The following is a 22,621-nucleotide window of genomic DNA, read 5'->3' as shown; positions in this document are numbered from 1 at the left end:
GCGGGGGTGGGGCACTTCCTCTGCCAAATTATTTTATAATCTTGAAGAATGAGAGATCATCTTGACAGGGCGGCTATTTTTTCCTTGTTTTATATGCCTATGGCTTTATGGATGACCAGTGACTGTCTGGATGACAGCCTGACAAAGATGGTTAGATGGTTACTCGACAGCAGCTAGTGGCCATGTTGCAGCCAACACCAATGAGCCCTGAGACAATAGTAACAAAAGAAAAGTAAACACTAGGTCTGACCACATGAGACTAGACTAAACCTAACAACAGATGTTACTTGCAAATCTGTTGCAATAACCACATTACACTGCCACGGATCTCGGCTCATTATGTTAACAAATCAGCTTGCACTGAAAAGCAATGCAAAGCAAAGGAGCATCTCTGGAGCAAACATGGCGGCTACGGGAACTGGCAATGGACAATAACCTCTGAGCAGGCACCAATCACGCTTGCTTGCCTAAAAACTCGCTTGCGCGGTAAATTTCTGCATAGTGCATACAGCCACTCCGCTCTTTAGTGCTAGAAAACCTCGACTATTTTAGCATTAACAAGAAAAGCTATATTTGATCGTTACGATTACAGTAGTTATTACATCGTGTGTGCATGTAAGCACAGCAGAAGCTAGCTACCAGCAGCAGCAGCAGGCTGTCTAAATACTAGAGAGAGGCGTGTAGAAGTCTGCTAAATGTGAGCACGTTAGCTTAGCGAGAGCTAACGGCAGTTGCCCTGTTGTTTACTAGGTTCTTGTTTAAGAGGTCGAGTAGTCAACTGATGTCAACAAGCCATGGCTGAAACTAAGGAAACGACTCTATCAGAGGTAAACAAAACCAAAGTATTGTTCATTAGCTAGCTTGCAGCCACTCATGCGTTAACTGTTGTTAGCTGGACTGAGCTGCGTGCAGCTGTGCAACACCTCATTGTGTTTACATTGCAGGTCTATTGCCGCTAGTTCAGCTACAAGCTAACGCTAGCTAGTTGTGGTTGTTTCGTTAGCATTTGTTACATCTCAGAAATACTGAACTGACTCAAGACTACACCAGCGTTAGTTTGGTAATTTCTTCAGAATGCACATGTAACAATGTAACAAACAATGCATGCACACGTGATAAGGTAACTAAACCCCTTTCCCCCCAGGATATTCATCTGCCAGCATAGGCTATTGTCATTCAGGAAGCAATTTCAATAGTTTAGAGATACAGTTAACATTTTCAGGATAAATGTATATAGCATACAACTTATTTCAATATGACCAATGGGCCCAGTGGTCTCCATACAGGAAGTGATGGAAGGTTGCGGGCTGTGGATTATTATTATTACTGCATCAACAAAATTCAGACAGGCATTATAAGAAGTGGTCACTGCAAATATGCATCTGCACTAATCAGAAATGTTTAAAGGGATAGTTCATCATAACCACAAGCTGGTTGGATTATCTTGGCAAAGTAGAAGTGCTCACAAATAAGGATTTAAAGAAAAAAAAGTTGAGAAAAACTACTTGAATCTCACGTGCTCGATTCTGGTGTGGAGACTCTGGACTTGTCCTCTTCTCCACTTATACACTGATGACATCATCACTGGTGACCTCACTGATGACATCACAATCGTGCACACACTCACGAAAAATGTGAGCAAAAACAAAAGTGTTGTGTACAACCCATCTCAAGGAAGTAACAAACAGAGGGAGTCGCATGCCAAAGTACTCTTAAGTTATAACAATAATTTATTACCTAAAAGTAAGGACTAAACAACACAACTATTAGAAACAAACAGAGCAAAAAGCTGCACACAGGTGAGGAATGGAGAGAGACAAGATGGTCTGCAGGCTTTTAAAAGGGATAGTTCGGTTTGTTTGAAGTGGGGTCCTATGAGCTACCGTAATTTTCGGACTATAAGCCGTGCCTTTTTTCCCATTTTTGGACCCTGCGGCTTATATAACGGTGCGGCTAATCTATGGATTTTTACAGCTAACGGCCACTAGGGGACCTCCTAAATCTATGGATTTTACAGGTTACAGTCGTACTGGAATGCCTACTGTTATGTTATATTTATATTTATATTATTCATTAATTATATGCATTGCTCTGTGTGATTCTTACATCATATCCTTGCGTGATTTTGCTGATATGTTTTGCATTAACATCAACATGATAGGACCTGTATTTTCCTACAGCATTATTGATGTGACATGTAGCCTATTTTTGCATTATTATTTTTGTAATATATCATCATGTATGGATCTCTGCTAGTTCTGTCTATCCTAGTAGAGCAGACCATTTCCTCTGACGTCAGGGCTCTGCCCCCTTCACGTCACTCCACACTACCTGTGCCACGTAGGCTATGTTCTCTATTTAACCTGGTGCGGTGGCCGACGCCCTCCCATACAGCCTGATGAAAACCAACGGTTGAAACGCGTTGTGTTTTGTGTCTTGCCCGTATCACCTATATGAAGATGTACACTGTTTGTTAACTGTGAAGTACGCAGGTACAAATTACTTCTTATTAAATTTATTTACCTTTAAACTCTAAGCAGCTCATTTTTCGCTTTGTTACAGGTTACAGTCCACCACCTTTAACTCTATGGGCTCTATGGCCGGTCCGCGCCCCCCACCTTTAAGCGGCGGGCTCCAGCAGGAAAAGCTGGAGGCCGGAAAAGAGTGAGACAGGTAGCGCGCAAAAGTAAAAGTGGAACAGAGAGTGGTACGAGAGACAGAACGAGAGCAAGACAGACAGACATTACGAGAGCGAGACAGTTTGTGCAAAGGAAGTTTTCATGCACAAACCCTCATTATGGAAAACAAACGTAGAAATGCATATGATGCAGCTTTTAAGTTAAAGGCAGTCAATCTGGCAGTTAAAGAAGGAAATAGAGCTGCTGCACGTACCCTTGGCATCATTGAGTCAATGGTGAGACGTTGGAGACGCCAGCGGGAAGAACTGTCTCAATGCAAAAAGTCAAAAAAAGCTTTCAGAGGTCATAAAAGCAGATGGCCCGAACTTGAAGACTTTCTTGAAGATTGGGTGAACACACAGAGAGCAGACGGCCGAGGTGTTTCCACCGTGCAGATCCAACTGAAGGCCAAAACAGTCGCCACCGAAATGAAAATTGAAAATTTTAGAGGTGGACCATCCTGGTGTTTAAGATTTATGAGACGAAAGGGACTGTCCATCAGGGCGCGGACGACTGTGTGTCAGCAACTCCCTCCCGACTACCAGGTACGTGCGCTGGGAGCGCACCGTTTAAGTTTGAAAGTTGAAAAGTTTGTGTGTCTGAAACGCTATGTGATACAGTACAGTTTACACAGCACAGTACATGTTCTGTAGCTACTATTGCACTAAATGGTAACACTTGAATACGTTATGCAAATATGCAACTTGTTTGTTGAAATGTTAATAAATGGGAGCTTCCTCAAACAGCCATCTCTTTCCCGACAATCCCCTCTGTGCACGAACCCTTACATATGGTAATTAAACATTAAAACACCTGCGGCTTATAGTCCAGTGCGGCTTATATATGTAGAAAGTCAGGTTGCAAGCACACTCGAAAATATTTAAAAACTCACTGGGTGCAGGGCAAGCACGAGATATGAAAAAGAGAAAAAGCCAGCACTCCAAATGTCTTTCTTGTTGATTTATTCACCTCATACACCTGGGCAGCAGCAACGAACGTTTCAGTCAAAGACCTTCCTCAGCGTTGTCATATATGTACACATCATTCAATTTAGCTGCTGCGGCTTATATTCAGGTGCGCCTTATAGTCCGAAAATTACGGTACTCCCATACAGTCAGTGTACTATGCAAAGCCATCTGATCAGATCCAGCACTCTAAAGCAGCAGCCTCAGAGATCTGTCTCTGCAGCTTTGGGGGCCATGAACTAAAAGGTAAAAAAAAAAAAAAAAGAATGCCCACCTAAACAAATCAATATGAGTGTACATGTACACTCTATTTTGACAATTTCAGCACTTTACTTTCCAGTCAAACAGCACTACATTTTCTCAGAAGTGTAGAACTACCGTATTCCTCCGCAAAATGCCAGCAGAGCACCGCAGCACTGGATTACTCCGCTGATCACAGATTATCTCAGGTCACAAAGTGCAGATAGATCGCGACAGCAAAAAACGAATAATTTTTTCATAAATAATTCAATGATGGTGCGTGTTTGTGTTTTTCCTCGCTGTTCAAACAGACAAAGAAACTGGTCTGGTTATCGGTTTCACCGTATTCATTTGAAAGATAGAAGTATTACACAGTTGTGGCTTGTTGCACTGAATATAGACATCAACACTCCACTGAAAACATTGGGACAACTTCGCGTTTGCAGTGAACATTTCACTGAAGAGGATTATCGAAAGCCAAAAGCAAATCAGAAGGATAAACACTTGCTGAAGTGCAATGCTGTACCCAGACCACAGGTGAGATATTTATTATGAATGAAACCACGCCTATACAGCTTGCAGACAGTTTACACATTTGCACCACCAGGTAGATTGCGCTCTTTCTTTCTTCGTCTACTCCATCTTGGCCAGCTCTTTCCATAGCAGTTCCCCGTCTCTCCAGGGTGAACGGCATATCGTCGTCGCTATCAAAATCATTAATATTTTCATTTGTGTATTCTATTTGTTGTTTCTTCAATAACAAACCAGGAGAAACGACCCAAATAACAGCTGATCTGTGGAGTAATCCAGCGCCGTGGCGCTGTGCTGGCATTTTGCAGAGGAATACGGTAGTTCTACGGTTGGGAGGAAATGTAGTGCGTAATGAAAAGGGCTGTTTTGACGGCAAAGTAAAGTGCTGAAAATGGTCAAAATAGAGCGTACATGTACACTGAGTGACTGATATTTATTTGTTTACGTGGGCGTTTTTTTAGGTGGCTAAATTATGTTTTAGTTCATGGCCCCCAAAGCTGCAGAGACAGATCTCGGAGGCTGCTGCTTTAGAGTGCCGGATCTCCTACACTAGGGGTTCCCAAACCTTTCCGTCCAAATACCACTACGTACCAGGGACCACTTCCACTGCGTACCCCCCCCCCCCCCCCCCTCCAATAAAATACAGTCTGAAGAAGGGCAGGGTGCTGCCCGAAACGTTAGTACACGGTGTTGCAATAAAAAACCTAACTGGAGCCCTTTGCAGTGTGCGAACTGGCTAGGCTGTGAAAAAGAGGGCCCCCTTTGAAAATGTTTTTTCCATCGCCAAAATTTAGCCTAAGTTTTGGAGTGTTATTTAGCTACCTTCCTGACAAACTAGCATGACATGGTTGGTACAGATTCCTTAGGTCTTCTAGTTTCATATGATACCAGAAACTTCAACTGAGCCTGCTGCATGCAGCCTCTGAAAGAAAATGTTCAAAATTGTGATATTTCCCAAATATTGCAATATTTCTGAAAATCGGCCCAATCAGGCTACTCCTCAGGGTTATTAATGTGTATGTAAAAACTTCTGTAAAGATATATATATATATATATATTTGCAATTCTCTGGCGGACCACCAGGCGGAGGAGCCCCACGGTCCACCGGTAGTCCGCAGACCACAGTTTGGGAACCAATGTCCTACACGGTGTGCTCGGCGGCTTTGCATAGTACACTGACTGTATGGGAGTAGCTCAGGACCCCACTTCAAACAAACCGAACTATCCCTTTATACCCCAAGGAGTGGGGTGAGTCATTCATTCAGTCAGTCAGGAATGGATAACGGTGATGATGTCATCCGTGCCAAATTTGTGCTGTTGAAACGGTGATGATGTTGAAAGATGTTCTATCATGTAGTTTCCTCGAATGGGCTTGAGTTGCATGAGGTCGCCTGGTTGCTACATGACGCACGTGCTCCTGGTTTTTGTTCCTATGATGAGGAGTCCATGACATCACCACACGCCATCTTGGTAAACAAACACGTGTTTGTAACAAACTACAGCCGATGATCAGAGTTTTGGGAATGTATCATAATTGTTTCTTGTCCCATGCAGATAAAAGAAGATACAGACGGAAAGAGTGGTGACACTCTGTGGGAACCAGGTACATCAGTACATGCAGGAACCCCGGAGCGTCTCACAGATACCCCGGGACTTTCTGAACATGGAGACGAGGGGGACTTTGGTGCGGCTGCTGTTTCACCTGTAATCCCTTCCAACGTAAAAGAACCTGAACAGGAACAAATGGAGAGGGACGCACCAAGCACACATTCTTTCAACCCAACTCAAAGTTTGATTGCACCAGCAGCAGACGAACTTGGGGATGGGGAAGGTGAACAAGAAAGGGAAATGGGCGAAACCGGGGCAGAGGAGGTCAGTTCTCATGTACCTGGATCTCCTCCCCCCTCAGAGGATGCCGAGGTGAAGACCGAGGAAGAAGAAGGTGATGGGGCAGAGGAGGTCACTTCTCATGTACCTGGATCTCCTCTTGAGCCGCCCCCCTCAGAGGATGCTCTCTCTGCGATGGAGTCGGTCAGCACAGTTTTATCTGTGAGCGGAGGTGAGCCAGAAAGGACCACTGTGTGTGAAAAAGAGGATGCCGAGGTGAAGACCGAGGAAGAAGAAGGTGATGGGGCAGAGGAGGTCACTTCTCATGTACCTGGATCTCCAATTGAGCCACCCCTCTCAGAAGATCCTCTCCCTGCGATTGAGTCGGTCAGCACGGTTTTATCTGTGAGCGGAGGTGAGCCAGAAAGGACCACTGAGTGTGAAAAAGACGATGCTGAGGTGAAGAATGATAAAGAAGGCGATGAGTTGAAGGCAGAGGAGGAAGGAGAGAAGGACAACAGCTTAGAGGAGACACCGGTGAAAAGTTCCCTCAGAGAGGACACAAACATGGAGACAACGTCTTGCAGTAACGAGGGGACAACAAACACCTGTCTTACAGATGAGCAGAGGGACATGGACACAAAGGAGGCAAATGAGGGAGATGGGGACTCGAGCGACTCGGCAGGAATGCCTGTGGTAACAGTTGTCAACGATGCGACAGAGGACAAAAGTGACGCTAAGGAAGACGGCTCTCCTGATGTGGAGTCTCTTGGCTGTAAATTGATAGCTACCACCGCCACTGACCTTGATGAGATGATGGACATGGGTACGGTGGATGAGGTGGAACAAGAAGCTCAGATGAAAGAAGAGGAAGAGAAGATGGATACAAGTATGTATGCTTCACATGGGAGTCTTGGCCTTCACATCTTGTCACTGATTTAATCACCAGGCACCGTAAATATACAGGGTTTTGATACAGTGATGCAGAGAAATGTTAACTAGCTAACATACACATGATCCACTGGATGTTATTGGTACTGCTAAAATGGTTTTGGAAAATTTGCGGAGCACGGATGAACAGAATAGACACATTCATACGTTTGTAATGGTGTAATAAATTGTTGATCAAACCGCAGATAGGATAGGGGGAGGAGCTTACATGACATCATCATTTAGGGCACTCTCGAGTCCGACAAACTATCACCCATGTCAATGCGAGTTTGAGATCATTAGATAGCTGATGAAAGCTAGAGAAAACAGAGAGCACATTACAGTCCGACATGCCTGCAGTCCGTCCCTTCCACCTATAGCCCAGGGATGACGTATTTTTGTAGTCGGAACGCGGAATTCCCGGACTTCCTGGTTCTTCACTGTTTCTGCCTATGGGATTTTTGAATGGGTTTTTGCCGCGATGCTTCAAATAAGGTCTCTGGGCAACGCAAGCTTAATCAAACGTGAACCAGTGTTCAGCGGGATAATCTTCACACATGAGGATCACTTTCATGAGTTTTGAAGCGTAAATGCGAGCCCTAGAAGTAAAAAGCTTGTGCTAAGCTAATCAGAACTACACACAGTGTCGCATAGGCTTCCCTGTCACGTCACCACTCAACCTGGAGTGTTGTTGATGTGTGCGCTGCTGTGCGCTGATTACCCCGGGCTGAACCAGGTGAGGGAAAGAGAATTTCCGTGTTCGTCCTTTGAAGTGATGACGTTATTGACGTATAATATCCCCGTCGACTCAACAGTGTAGTCTCATTTAGCCGTTTGCTAGCTAGCCACCCTTGGCACGTAAAAGCTTAAAAACTCATAAAAGTGGTCCTCATGTGTGAAGATTATCCTACTAAACACTGGTTCGCGTTTGATTAAGCTTGCATTGCCCAGAGACCTTATTAGAAGCACCGCGCCAAAAACCCATTCAAAAATCCCATAGGCGAAAACAGTGAAGAACCAGGAAGTGTTAGCCTAGGTAAACCCAGCCCCCACGTGACCTGCTCTCTCAGTTCCCAGTCACTAGTCATAGTGACTGAGAACAGGTCTGAGAGCAGGTCACGTGGGGGATGGGTTTACCCAGGCTAGAAGTGTTAGCATCGATGTTTTCCGGACTCGTTCCTGGGGCTCTCTATAGAGTACCGCCGGAATGAGTCGGGAAAACATGGACGCTAGCACTTCTGGCTCATACGTATAAAAGTGAATGGGATTTTTGTATGGGAATTTCGGTTAAACGCTCGGCAAGATAATCCTCACAAATGAGGACCACTTTTATGGCTTTTGAAGCGTCTTCTGAAAATCACACTGTGTAAAATACAAACACATCTACGCTTCAAAAGTCATAAAACTGCTCCTCATTTGTGAAGATTATCTTGCAGAACACAAACTTTGCTCTTTCATGAACCTTTGTGTCTTGGAAACCCGTTTGGGTTGAGCACGATGAGTGCGTGACACTTTAATAAATCAATAAATCAATCAAATCAATCATTAACCACAGACTTTATTTCATGAACCAGCAGTGCAGAGACTTCTGGGTAAGCCTACAAAAATACGTCATCCCCGCAGCACTCTATGATCTTCAAACCTTTATGATGTCGAATGTATTTCAACTTGTGAACTGCTGTAGGAGACTTGAACCTGGGTCTAAATGATCACACTAATGCTTGTATTGTATGTCTCCCTCTCATCGTCACGGCGACAGGCGATGTGAGGTCGCCTGCTGTGAGCGACACTGAAGAGAAGCCCAGCGTATTTCCACAGGACGACGACGGCCAATCGGAGGAGAAGAAAGTGCAGCTCGGCTCATCTCCATCTTGTGACGCCACAGGTACAGGTGACGGCCGTCTCCAGGGTGAAGAAGGGGAAGTACGGTAGTTATTTGTCTTGTTGACTACTACAAGCTGTGTTAAATCTCAACATTCAACACAAGCTTTTAGGATTTTGCCAGCCAAGGTTTGGCTGGCAGATCCTAATAAAGTGCGGCCTCGTGCCTACGACCAAATCGCAGAAGTGCCGATATTAGACAACAACAGCACGACCTCGAGTGTGATATTGTTTTTATACAACAGTTCTATTAAACAAAGCTGATTAAAAAAAATGACAAAAAGCTGAGAAAATATATGATTTCTCTATTCCTCCGCCAACAAAAATACCGTAGTCCCCTCAGCTTTCTGCTTTGCCGAAAATGTAGCCTAATCAGCCTAATTAACTGCAGGCTGTCTACTTTACTACTGTCTACTCTACAGCTGTGAAGCGTTTTGTTGATTAGAGCAGCTTTGAAGCGGAGTGATCTACACACAGTGAAGCGCCAGTGCGTTATTGTGAAATATCATTACTGGTAGGATCCCTCTTGTCCAATCAAATTGCTCGGCCGGAACTACCTGTTGTATAATGTTTAATATACACAGTTTACTTTGCAGTGAGGTTAGCCAGGTAGATCAACAGTACACAGCGCTGGGTCCAGAAATACACATCCTTTTACTTCTTCCCAGAAAGAGGAGAATTCATTTCTATCCTTAGGGTAGGTAGATGTCTGCAGAAAGACCTTAGGTTAGATGTCTGCAGACAGACCTTAGGTTAGATGTCTTCAGACAGACCTTAGGTTAGATGTCTTCAGACAGACCTTAGGTTAGATGTCTTCAGACAGACCTTTTGACTGCATTCGGGTCAACTTTCTCCAGTCACCGTTGCATGTACACGGTTACGAAACTGAATGAAACGGGGCTAAGGTAGTGTTGCCTTGATGAGGTTGAGCTCAAACAATGTGTGTGTATGTAACGATAACCATTGTCAGTGTTTTCCTAATTCATTTCTGGCTGCAAGTCTTGTGTGTTTTGGGCATCGAGATTCACAGTTAACCTCATCACGTTGCACATGTTCCCATAGGAAGAGATGGTGCTTCATCAGCTGTGGTGAATGGGATGAAAGTAGTGAAGCTATCGATGCCAAAATTGGACAATGTAAGTTTTCTTTTTCTTTTGCAAAGTTACTTTATTAGTATCTGCTGATGGGTGATATCATATAAACACTAAAGCCGTGGCCAAGTGTTCCACTCGGCAAGCAAGCAGACTGGTTACATTTGGGAAATGTTTCTGTGATTGCAGAAAAAGAATGGGGTGCCCGTGGGATGTTAAGTCTTAAAACAAATGATTGAAATAGGCATCCACGAATTTAGCGAAGCTGAGCAAGTAAACTAAGGGGAGGCACCTTTTTCCAAGCTTTGTCTGCGGGGAGGCCCATAGTCTCAGACTTTGAAGACTCCTGCCCAGCAGTATTAATTCAGACTTGCTTTCTGTGTCTTAGGAGAGTTCGCAGGCTCCATCCCGGACATCGCCTTCACGTGACACGGTCAACCCATCCATCTCTCCAGCCCTGGTGAAGGTGAAGGACGAGCCCCTGGACGAGGAGTACGACCAGGCTCTCAACTCCTCTACAGCTACAGCGAGCATTAAAGATGAGCCCAACACTGCAAAGGTAGAGTATTATGCAAATGTGGAGGTAGTGGAGTGACTACTTTCCAGTGTTCGATCTAGACATGTGGACTCAAAGTCATGGGGTACAGTCGGACCCGAGTTAGAAATGTGATGACTTGTTGTGACTTGAAACCAGTGTTTTAGTCAAGTCACAATATCTCGGGTCGAGTCTCGAGTCCCCAGTGTTCAAGTCTAAAGTCTGAGTCACCTAATGATGAGATAAAGTTTGCAGTCTGTTCATCTCACTTCAATCATTTTATTGCAGTAAAATGGGATTGTCAAGCAGACAGACTGACCAACACTGTCATAAAAACCTGTCATAAATGTTGCATGCACTTGACAATTTATATGATAAAATTGCGATACTTGGCATTCATGCGATATATTGCCATACAAAATATCGCAATACTATGCTGTATCGATTTCCACCCCTATTGGTGGATAGCAGATTGTGGGAGTGTTTCTCATTGGACTTTCCACTGATGACCAGTCTGTTAGTTTTAGGCTTGAAGGACCAACTGCAAGGCAAAACTCCCATTCTCTACTTCATTCATTGATTTTGTGTATTACAAAAATGCTCATGCGACAACCTTTTGTGATAAAAATGGTGTTTTTTCATATAACATTCAGTTTGAATTCAATATATTGTTCAGCAATGCGCTATACATTCTAAAAGCAAATGTTTGGAGGTTAAAAGTAAAATAGCTGGGATAGGGTTGTGACTTGGACCCTATGACCTGTGACCCCAGCACTGGTCCAAGCCAAATGGCCACATGATTGAGTGCTTGTTGTGACTTGACAGATGTTATTTCCCATCTCCCCTTGAAAATGAATGTTTGGTTTCACTCTGAATCGCAGATCAACATGAATGTCTAAACAATTGATGTGGTGTGTTTTGGTTTTAGACTGGGTAGAGGAGACACAGTAGCAGAGGTTCCTATAGTCCAGCAGTGTTACATGTGGGCCCAGAGACAGGGTCTTAACCTCTCTACCACGCTATCACTCTGTATCACCGTGTCACTATTCTTCTGTTGACAGGACGACTTGAAGATCGGTTCGGTCTTCTCTGTGACGGGAAACTCCACATCTCCAGCGACCGAACTCCCGAGCGCGCCCGCCCTCCACCCCCCGGCCCAGACCATGGTCTGCTCCCACTGCAAGAAGAACCTGATCAAAGGACAGACGGCTTACCAGAGGAAGGGCTCCCCGGCCCTCTTCTGCTCCACTTCCTGCCTGTCCGGATCACTGACCCCGCTCAAACAACTCACCAAGAACTGCCACTACTGCTTTAAGTGAGTTTGGTAGAAAACAGTATTTTTTCCCCCTTTGTTTCCTGTGTCTCATCTTTCCCACCTTTTTCTTATGGTGATTTGAAAGAAACACACTTTATTTAGTGTGTGAGAGAGAAAGAAGGAAAAGAGAGCACTTTATTAGGCACGACGCCTCCCTGTACACCTGCTTAATTATTCAATTATCCATTCAGCCAATCATGTGGCAGAGGTGCAATCCATAAGATCATGCAGGTGCAGATCTACAGCTTCAGTTAATGTTCACATCAAACATCAGAATGGGGGGCGGGCGGGGGGGGGGGGGGGTGTGATCTCAATGACTTTGACCGTGCCATGGTGGTTGTTGGTGCCTTGGAGTTGTTTGAAGTGATCCACTATTTGCAGGCATGCCCACAGTCCGGCCCGGGGGGCCAATTGCGGCCCGCGGACCGATTTTAAGCGGCTTGTCTCTCAAAATATCCTATATGTGGCCCTCCACAGAGTATTGGTTAATCAAGCAAGTTCACTTTGCATTTTTTCCCCCTTCACCTAACGATGACAGCACTATCATACAGTTTGTAGACAAGCACCTATCCACCTTATTTTTTAATGCCCCACTGTAAAAAATAATTGTGGGTACAAGGTCCGGTTTAACGTGACTTATTGTTGCAGCTTGCCATTTCCTTTGTTATACTCTTTGGCTGCACAACACGGCTGTAGAGCAGAATGGCTCTGCTGTAAAATCATCATAGAAGTTTTTTTTGTCAAGTTAAAACCATAGACTGTAAAACAGTCTATTACACCGGAAGCGGAAGAAGCACCCATCAGGCATCATGGCAGCTAGAAATAAGGTGGATAGGAACAACGCAGGCGGAACTAATATGGTAAACAAAATCCTTAGAGTAGCCTACAATTGTATTGTATGTGATTTAAAAAATATACATGTATATATAATCCATATGATGTGAGAAGCAGCTGGGCCCCTGGCATTTTCACATTATCTTATCTGGCCCCCATTCAAGAAAGTTTGGACACCCCTGAGATAGAGCTATCTGGCTTAAAGGTCTCCCTTTCCACAGACATTAAAACGGTAAGCCAGGTCTTTGAGATGGATCAAAATGGTATCCTGATTGATCAGATGACTGTCATCTGAATGAGGTTGTTGAGCTGGTGTTTAGTAAGTCCCACTCACTGAATATCAGCCTGCCTGTAAACATGATTGTCACTGATTTGGGGTCTTTGCTCCATCTCCTCTCTCCCCCTCAGGATGATACTGCGTCCTCAGGATGTCATCCTGTCTCCGGTGGATTCCAATGGCACTATGAAGGACTTCTGCAGCCAAACCTGCCTGTCCTCCTTCAACTACAAGAGAAACATCTCCACCAAAATACCTGTCCAGCAGATCGCATCCAAGTCAATCTGCAGCATTTGCACCAGATACTGCATTGTAAGGAAAATGGAACAGCCTCTTATTCAGTCATTCATTCATTCATTTATTTTAATTTTAAGAATGAGCATTAATAAAGTTAGTCATAAACTTTATTAGTAGAGCTGTTTTTGAAAAAGATAAATAAAGGCCTCTATATGTTTATTTATTGTTCATATGATGGTATGAATTCAAAAGCATACATTTCGGCATGGTGGCTCAGTGGTTAGCACTGTTGCCTCACAGCAAGAAGGTCCCGGGTTCAAACCCTGGTCCATCCCAGGTCCTTTCTGTGTGGAGTTTGCATGTTCTCCCCGTGTTCGTGTGGGTTTTCTCTCGGTGCTCCGGTTTCCTCCCACCACCAAAAGACATGTATGTTAGGGTTAATACTCCTGTCAGTGCCCCTGAACAAGGCACTGGCAAAAGAACTGGAGTTGGTCCCTGGGCGCTGCACTGCGGCTGCCCACTGCTCCTAGTTGTAGGAAGGTTCCTAGTAGAGGATGGGTCAAATGCAGAGGATGAATTTCCCCATCGGCATAAATAAAAGGATAACTTACTTAACTTATAACTTAAGTTAGAATGAATGTATTCTGGGGCGAAGACCATCAGTTGAGAAGAGATGACACTTAGATTTGTCCTGCCTTGTTAAATAAAGTTTCAGTTACAATCTTATGATTGGGCATATCGCATATACCGCATCTCTTTATCAATGGTTAAGAGGAAAATATTTATCTCAAGATCTAAATATAGAGGTTGTACATACAAATAAACCTTTTAACTCGCCTAAATATATATTTACATCAAATGAAATGTTTTCCTAAAAGTACCATCATCCCCACTGCTCTTCCCTCCCGCAGAGCAAACACGAGGTGATCCTGAACGATGCTGTCCACAAGATTTGCAGCGACGCCTGTTTTAGCCGTTTCCGCATGGTCAACAACCTGTCCATGGCTAGCTGTGAGAACTGCGGCGCCTACTGCCAGAACAAGCCCCTCGTACTGAAGCTGGAGGGGGGCAACAAAACCCTGTGCACGTCGGAATGTCTGGTCAAGTTCAAAGAGGTACGCCATTCCCAAATCACAATTTGACATCTTGGGCAAAAAATAAATAAATCAAGATAAGATGCAGCTTTAACCCATTGATAGCTGATGCAGCATTTGTGTGTGTATCCCTTTAAGACGGTTCGCGGTCTTAAAGGGATACACACACAAATGAGGGATATACACGCAAATGCTGCATCAGGTATCGATGGGTTAAAGCAGTGGTTCCCAACCTTTTTTGTGTTATGTACCCCTTGAGCTGTTTTACCATGCCAATAGTACCCCTCACTCATGCGTGTCGATAATTCTCCTAAATGTGTTATATTAAACTTATATTAAACTTTTAGATGACCTCTCTAACACATCTCATTATTAAAATAATTTTAATTACTCATCTTTAATACAATTCTGACAGTTTTATTTCGTTGAAGCTCGGCTCCCACCTATTGCCATCTCTGCGTGGTACACGCTATCGAATGCTCTTACCTTTTATTACTTTAAAAGTGTCCTTTCCAACCATCCATTAGACCGTTGACAGGATGCAGACTGGACCCTTGGAAAATCCGGGGCGATCCTGACGGTCTCATGGTCTCCCATCCAATAGCAGGAGTAGAGGCGGGCACAAGCCCTCACGCCTGGAATTGGACCGGGAAAACACTCTTACCTGCATTCGGCCAAGGACAGACGTGTGAATTATTGCTCCAGATTAGCGTTAGCTTGCCCGACCACTTCACTTCAACTGCTCCCCGTACATCGGCGTAGCGGACGGGAACCTCGGTCGTTGATTTTCCGGTCTGGAAGGTTACCTTCGCCTGGGCGGTGAAAGTTGGAGGCGAGCGACAAAGCTAAGTGTTTTTTTCACGTGTCGGCGGCTTTTAAGAACAAGCCGGTCCGAGTGTCGTTGTATGCTTGCTAATTGAATTGCTCTGTCTAAGCTAACCTCACGTAGAGATAACTCTCCGCTACTAGCGTCACGTGTTTCGTAGCTTAGTCTCGTTCTTGTATTGGGTTACAGGTATTAGTCGGCACCACTGCCGACTGGCTTGCTAGAGTTAAGACCCGCTAAAATAGCCTGCCGCCTACGCGCGCTCGGTCTGCCACGTTCAGTGGTTTGTGTAACTCGCTTGCTTCAGTGTTACCCACAAGGCGATAAAGAAGAGGATACATTAACGTTAACGTTGTTCGCCTGTCACTACCGCGTGTTCTAAAAGGATGGCTAGTGTTAACAAGGCGAAGCGCTGTGCGGACAAGTGTGGCGCGTGGCTATCAGCCAAGGACTCGCACACGCTGTGTGTTGAATGCCTGGGACAGGCCCACGCAGATAGCTGCCTCGGAGATCCGGAGTTTTGCCTCGCCTGTACTGAGATGCCTCGTAGCACTCAAAAATACAGGGCAGACTTCTTCAGAGGCCACGCTGGCGGCGTTGCTGCTGCAGCTGAGCCCAGCCAGAGTCAGACTACCTCTGGGCCTGCTACCTCCGACACCCCGCTGCCTCTCGGACAGCAGCACGTTGACAACTCTCGGGAGGGCTCCCAGCACAGCTCCCAGGAGAGCTCCCCACGTGCTTCTCGTTTGGGTTCACAGCACGGCCACAAGGAGGGTTCCCAGCAGTGCTCCCAGGTGAGCTCCCCACGTGTGTCTCGTTGGGGTTCACAGCATGGCCACAAGGAGGGTTCCCAGCAGCGCTGCCCGCTGAAGCGCCCACGGCAAGATGCGCGGGGTTCCCGGTCGGGTTCGCAGCACAGCTACCAAAGAAAAAAGGTAGGTTCCCAACAGTGCTCCCCGCCGAAGCGCCCGCGGCATGACGCGCGAATTTCCCAACGCGGTTCTCGGTCGGGTTCACAGCACAGCTGCCAGGTAGGTTCCCAGCGTGACTTCCCGCCGGGATCACGGCAGTGCGAGCAGTATACCCGGCACAGTTTCCCAGCGGGTTCACAGCACAAGACGGGTTCCCAGCGCGGTCCCCACCTGCGTTCCCCACATGGTTCCCGCTGTTCCCTGCCCCCCTCCCCCAGGTCGGGTGAAGGTGCGGCTAACTCCCGTGTCTCGGAATGGGCTCGCCTTTCCGCCAAGATGGCCGGAGGCGGGGGACCCTGGGATGACTTCCTCGAGATCCACCCAAAACGGGATGATGAGGCCTCCCTGCTGGCCGGCCCGGGTAACCCAGAAAGGGCTCACCCCGGGGGGCTCCCCCCTCCTGACGACATCTCCTCTGAGATCTACCAGAGGGAGTTCAGGGAGGTCGTGGCCAGGGCTGTTTCCGCCCTCGACTGGGACTGGCCTACGCCCCCTACCGTCGAGAAGGACATGTTCACCGCCTCCCACTTCCGCGCCGTTGAGACGCCGCTACGGGGCAGCCTGCCCTTCTGCCCCGACGTGCAGCGTAGGGTTCAGCGATCCTGGACCAAACCCTACTCCTCTGAGGCCCCCATCCGACGCTTTAAGTGCTGGTCTAGCGTCGTGGAAGGGGCCCAATCAGGCTATGAACATCCCCCCCCACTGGAGAAGGCGGTGGCGGACCACCTGCTCCCAGGCCAGAAGAAGGAAGGGAAGCCCTTGCTCCCCTCCCCAGCCTGCAGGGAGACTGCTTCGCTCCTGGAAAAGTCCTATCTGGCGGCAGGCCAGGCGGCCTCCATGGCCAACACCATGGCCTTCCTGCTTAAGTATCATTGCTTCCTGGTAGACCAGGTCCAAGCAGCCCCCGAGCCTGAAATGTTCACTGAGCTACGCCGGGTCTCCGACTACGTCTTCAAGATGCTGGAGTGTGTGTCGGAGGACTCAGGGAGGGTCATGGGATCTTCGGTGGCCGCCTTGCGTCACCTCTGGCTGCAGCTCACCAGCCTGCGTGGCCATGAGAGGACGGACCTCCTCAACGCGCCCGTTTGCCCTACCGGGCTCTTCGGTTCAATGGCGGACCTCGCCAGCAGGGCCCAGAGGCGGCGTGAGGACACGGAGGCGGTCGGCAGAGTCCTGCCGCGCAAGACCGGGGCGACCCATCACACAGCGAGGCCACCCCCTGCCCGAGGTCGTTCGACGACGACCCGCGGCAGCCCTGCACGCCGTCCACGGGACAGGCAACCCCAGGGGTGGTCCGGTCCCCCAGCCAACGCAGACAGGAACAGCTCGAATGCCCCAAGGAACGCGGGGCCAACACCTCCCCAGCCAGCCTGGACTGGCGCGGGTCGAGGAAGCCGTGCCCGCCGCAGCAGGGGCTCCCGCCGTAACCCTGACAAGTCGGCCACCGCGACCGGGCCCCGAGGCCCGGCGCGTACCTAGCGGTCCCCCGGGGGGGGGAGGGGCAGCCTCCACGCTGCCAGGACCTGGCGTCCCACAGTGTTGTCGAGCGCCGAAGAGAGCCTTGCTCAGTACGTGTCCCTTGGCAGCGAAAGCTGCGAGGTGCTCGGAGGGCACCTCACCATCTGCAGGCCCCCCTGCTATTCCCCCCCCACAGCTGTCGTCGCACCAGCCGGGCAACGACCTCCTGCGGCCTCCGGGATGCAGCCCCCCCGGGCTGGTCCTGCTGGGGCCGCACACCACGGGCGACGACTCGCCGCGGCCTCCGGGACGCAGCCCCTATGGGCTGGTCCTGCCGGGGCTGCACGCCATGCTGCCACGGCCTCCGGGACGCACCCCCCCTGGGGACGTCCTGCTGGGGCCGTGTGCCGTGGCGCCTCAGGATCATGTGCCAAGGGTAACCCCGACACAGGGCACCAGACCTGCCCTGGCAAACAGCCTCCCCCTGTGGAAGAGGCTGTGCAGACCCACACCGTGGGTGCTGCGAACGCTGGAGAAGGGCTACGCGCTGCAGTTCGCGGCCCCCCCGCCGGCTTTCACGGGCATCCCTGTCTCAGACCTGGCGAATGCGGACTCCATGGCTGTCCTCGGCGAGGAAGTCTCCTCGCTTCTGGCAAAGGGCGCGATACGGCCCGTGCCGGACAAGGACAGGCAGTCCGGGTTCTACCACAGGTACTTCCTGGTGCCCAAGAAGGACGGGTCCTTACGGCCCATCCTCGACCTCAGGCGGCTAAACCCCCTGCTCAGGAAGCTTCCCTTCCGCATGTTGACGCTCCCCACACTGTTCAGAGCGATCAGACCCGGGGACTTCTTCACGTCAGTCGACCTAAAGGACGCCTTCTTCCACGTTTCCATCGTGGAAAGGCACAGGAGGTACCTCCGGTTCTCCTTTCAGGGAGTCTCCTACGAGTACTGCGTACTCCCCTTCGGCCTGTCTCTAAGTCCCAGGACTTTCACAGTCTGCGTCAACACAGCGCTGGCTCCCCTCCGAGAGATGGGGATCCGCGTTTACGTCTACCTCGACGACGCCCTGATAGCGGCGAGCTCGAGCGAGATGGTGTCCGCACACACCGAGGTGCTGACTTCCCACCTCCAGGCCTTGGGGTTCCTTATAAACTGGCGCAAGAGCGCCCTTGTGCCTCAACAGGTCACAACCTTCCTGGGTCTGGAGCTAGACTCCCTTTCAATGCGCGCCCGCCTCTCTCCGGAGAGGCTGGACAACCTTCGGAGGACAGCGGAGACTCGGCGTCACGCACGCACGATCTCCGTTCACCAGTGCTCCGTGCTACTGGGCCTTATGGCCGCGGCGACCGCGGCAATTCCTCTGGGGCTGCTGCACATGCGCCCCTTCCAAAGGTGGTTCCTCGGTCATCGCTTGGACCCAGCGATACATCGGTCCCGCGTCCTTGCGCTGTCGGACCGCGCTCGCCAAGCCTTGGAAGTGTGGACGGACCGCTGTTGGCTCTTAGAGGGCGCCAGACTGGGTCCGGTCCCACTCAGGCGAGTGATTCGGACCGACGCCTCCCTTTGGGGCTGGGGCGCGGTCTTCGAAGGCCAGGCTGCAAACGGGCGATGGCAAGCCCAACAGCTTCGCCACATAAACATACTAGAGCTGGAGGCAGTTCGCCTCGCTCTTTGGCACTTCCAACATCAGATCATGGGCCACCATGTACTGATACGGTCGGACAACACCGCGACAGTGGCGTACATCAACCGCCAGGGCGGTGTCCGGTCGCTGGCTCTGAACCAGCTGGCTACGGTCATCCACGAGTGGGCCCGTCTCCACCTGCTGTCCCTGTCGGCGGCACACATTCGGGGCCACCTCAACCTGGGAGCGGACCTGCTATCGCGGGGCAACCCGCGCAATTCAGAATGGGTTCTCCACCCACAGGTGGTGGAGCAGATCTGGGCCAGGTTCGGGCAAGCCAGCGTCGATCTCTTCGCCTCGCGGCTCGCACACCATTGCCCCCAGTGGTTTTCCATCCTCGCGGACGATCCACCGTTGGGCCACGACGCGCTGGCGCACGTCTGGCCGAGGGCGGCCCTCTATGCCTTCCCCCCAATCGCACTGATTCCCCAGGTGCTAGCCAGGGTGAGACAGCAAGGGCTACAGCTCATTCTGGTAGCCCCGCACTGGCCGTCGCAGGTCTGGTTTGCGGATCTGATCACTCTGACGAGAGGTCCTCCGTGGCTGCTGCCGCGTCGGAAGGACCTGCTGTCGCAGGCGGGCGGAGAGATACTCCACCCATCCCCACACAAGTGGAAGCTGGCCGCTTGGTCCCTGAACGGGAACGGTTGCTAGCCCAGGGCCTGCCTGCGAACGTCGTGCAAACCATACAGAGTGCTAGAGCCACCTCGACTCGCACTCAGTACACCTACAAGTGGCGGTCCTTCTCACGCTGGTGCGCAGAAAGGAACCTGGACCCGGTGACCTGCGACGTTCGGCCCATTCTCTGCTTCCTCCAGGGTCTGTACGAAGCGGGCCAGTCGCCGCAGTCCCTTAAGGTTTATGTGGCCGCCATCTCGGCCTGCCACATGGACATCGAGGGCAAGACAGTGGGAGGCCTGTCTTTGGTCTCTCGTTTCATGACGGGTGTGCGCAAGCTTCGCCCCCAGACAAGGAACATCTTTCCCAAGTGGGACTTGGTCACGGTCTTGGATGGCCTCTCGAGGCCCCCGTTTGAACCACTCGACGCTGCCGACCTGAAACACCTCTCGCTGAAGACGGCATTGCTTCTCGCTTTGTCTTCCGGCAAGAGAGTGGGAGACTTGATTGCCCTGTCAGTGCAACAATCGTGCATGGTGTTCTCTAACGATGGGCGCAGGGCCACGCTCCGCCCGAACCCTGCTTATCAGCCTAAGTGTATTGGGGCTGGCTTCAGGTCCATGACCATAGACCTGGTCGCGTTTGAGCCTTCTGCCTCTTCTTCGGCGGAAGAGAGGAGACTTAGGTCGCTCTGCCCCGTGCAGGCGCTCCGTGCCTATGTGGCCAAGACGCGTACTTTGCGTACGTCTAACCAGCTTCTGGTGTGCCATGGGGCTAAGGCTCTGGGCAAGCCGTTGTCCAAACAGCGTCTATCGCACTGGATAGTGGAGGCCATTAACTTGGCCTATTCTGCCGCTGGGAAGGTTCCACCGGAAGGAATTAAGGCCCACTCTACTCGGGGCGTGGCTTCTTCCTGGGCGCTGTTGCGCGGTGTGACGGTGGAAGATATGTGCGCAGCTGCGTCATGGTCGACTCACCATACCTTTGTGAGGTTTTATAGTCTGGATGTGGGAGGCGCGACATTCGCTCATGCGGTTCTGTCTGCCTCCGCGGACTAGTTGCCTCGCTGACTGCTCCCCAATCCTTATCGGGTTCCCATGCGCTATAAGCCGTGACGGCCCATTTTTCGATCGAGAGTCGCAAGGTCGGGCACTTAGGTGCTCCTTTGCAGCAAGGTCGGTTGTAAGGTGGCAATAGGTGGGAGCCGAGCTTCAACGAAATAAAACTAAGGGGTTGTCCTACAACCCAGGTTTTATGAGTGAAGCGAGGCTCCCACCTCAGGTGCCTTGCTGCCAGTCTGTCTGGTTCTGGCCGAATGCCGGGTGAGTGGTGTTTTCCCGGTCCAATTCCAGGCGTGAGGGCTTGTGCCCGCCTCTACTCCTGCTATTGGATGGGAGACCATGAGACCGTCAGGATCGCCCCGGATTTTCCAAGGGTCCAGTCTGCATCCTGTCAACGGTCTAATGGATGGTTGGAAAGGACACTTTTAAAGTAATAAAAGGTAAGAGCATTCGATAGCGTGTACCACGCAGAGATGGCAATAGGTGGGAGCCTCGCTTCACTCATAAAACCTGGGTTGTAGGACAACCCCTTAGTTTTCAATTGGAAAAAGTAATCAGTTATTATCATTTTGGAAATACATTGTAATCCCCAATCTTTCCAAGTACCCCCTGTAAGCTGCTGAAGTACCCCTAGGGGTACACCTACCCCTGGTTGGGAATCACTGGGTTAAAGGACTGTTTCTCCGGCCTAAAATTTAATCTTGTATTGATTTTGTGGCGTCGCAGAAAATCAAGACACCGCAGCCATGTAGCATGTGCCACACTTCCCAGCTGGTGTCAGACATGACGGAAAACAAGAACAACGAGGACGTGGTGGAGCTCTTCTGTACCAGCAGCTGTGTGATGGCATACAAGGTCCAGTCTGTCAGTGCATCAGGTACTGGACATTTATTTTGTCCAGAAAAGTGTCTCACACTTGCTCGGTCCTACACATGTAGACAAATGAAACACCTCACTCTAAACGTGTGGCCACTGGAACTCGGTCTATAATTCTTGATACCAAAAAATGCTAAACACACTTGAGGATGGAGAGCGTTCAGCCTGTGCTACTTTTTCTCCTCTGTCTCTCTCTTGCTTACTCTACATCTCTCCATCGCCCGCTCTCATATTAATCATGATATACAGATCTTTTGGGAATTGAAGAAAAAAAAGTAAATCCTTCTGCTTCTGCTGTCTTGGTCAAGTCTCTTATTAAACCACCCCCCCCCCCCCATCCCTCCTCACAGGTGCTCCATTGACTTGTGACAGCTGTGGTAAGACCACAGTGCCAGCCTACCACCTAGCCATGTCCGATACCTCCATCAGGAACTTCTGCACTCTACCCTGTGTCATGGCTTTTCAGGTAATGTGGCCTTCAGACTACAACTTGAAAACCCCGCAGACTGAAAACAAAGTACTTCACGCTGAACGCTTGCAGATTCTTAGTTTCTCTGTTGTTATGGCCACACAAACATACAAATTATTTGGAGAGGGGGGTCACACATATTTCTTACTGATTGGCTTGTTTGGGGACTACATTATTTGAGGGGGAAGACAAGTTTACTGCAGCCTGGATTTGCATTGCA

The 22,621-nt window shown here is 49.3% G+C and overlaps 1 protein-coding gene across 1 annotated transcript in view; it reads left to right on the top strand.

Moving 5' to 3' along the window:
* Positions 1-566: 566 nt before the first annotated feature.
* Positions 567-22,621, top strand: part of LOC310785572 (zinc finger MYM-type protein 4-like) — a 77,044-nt gene continuing 54,989 nt past the window's right edge. The window contains exons 1-10 of the mRNA XM_083646692.1: positions 567-827; positions 5,969-7,130; positions 8,931-9,056; positions 10,115-10,188; positions 10,532-10,702; positions 11,740-11,993; positions 13,236-13,416; positions 14,253-14,456; positions 21,783-21,933; positions 22,283-22,398. Of these exons, the coding sequence (XP_083502818.1) occupies positions 795-827; positions 5,969-7,130; positions 8,931-9,056; positions 10,115-10,188; positions 10,532-10,702; positions 11,740-11,993; positions 13,236-13,416; positions 14,253-14,456; positions 21,783-21,933; positions 22,283-22,398 (2,472 nt within the window). The 5' untranslated portion in view covers positions 567-794. The remainder of the gene's footprint in view (positions 828-5,968; positions 7,131-8,930; positions 9,057-10,114; positions 10,189-10,531; positions 10,703-11,739; positions 11,994-13,235; positions 13,417-14,252; positions 14,457-21,782; positions 21,934-22,282; positions 22,399-22,621) is intronic.

Source organism: Poromitra crassiceps (genome assembly GCF_964638095.1).
Source record: "Poromitra crassiceps genome assembly, chromosome: 11".
NCBI lineage: Eukaryota > Metazoa > Chordata > Actinopteri > Beryciformes > Melamphaidae > Poromitra > Poromitra crassiceps.
This window is presented reverse-complemented; position numbering and strand designations above follow the sequence as displayed.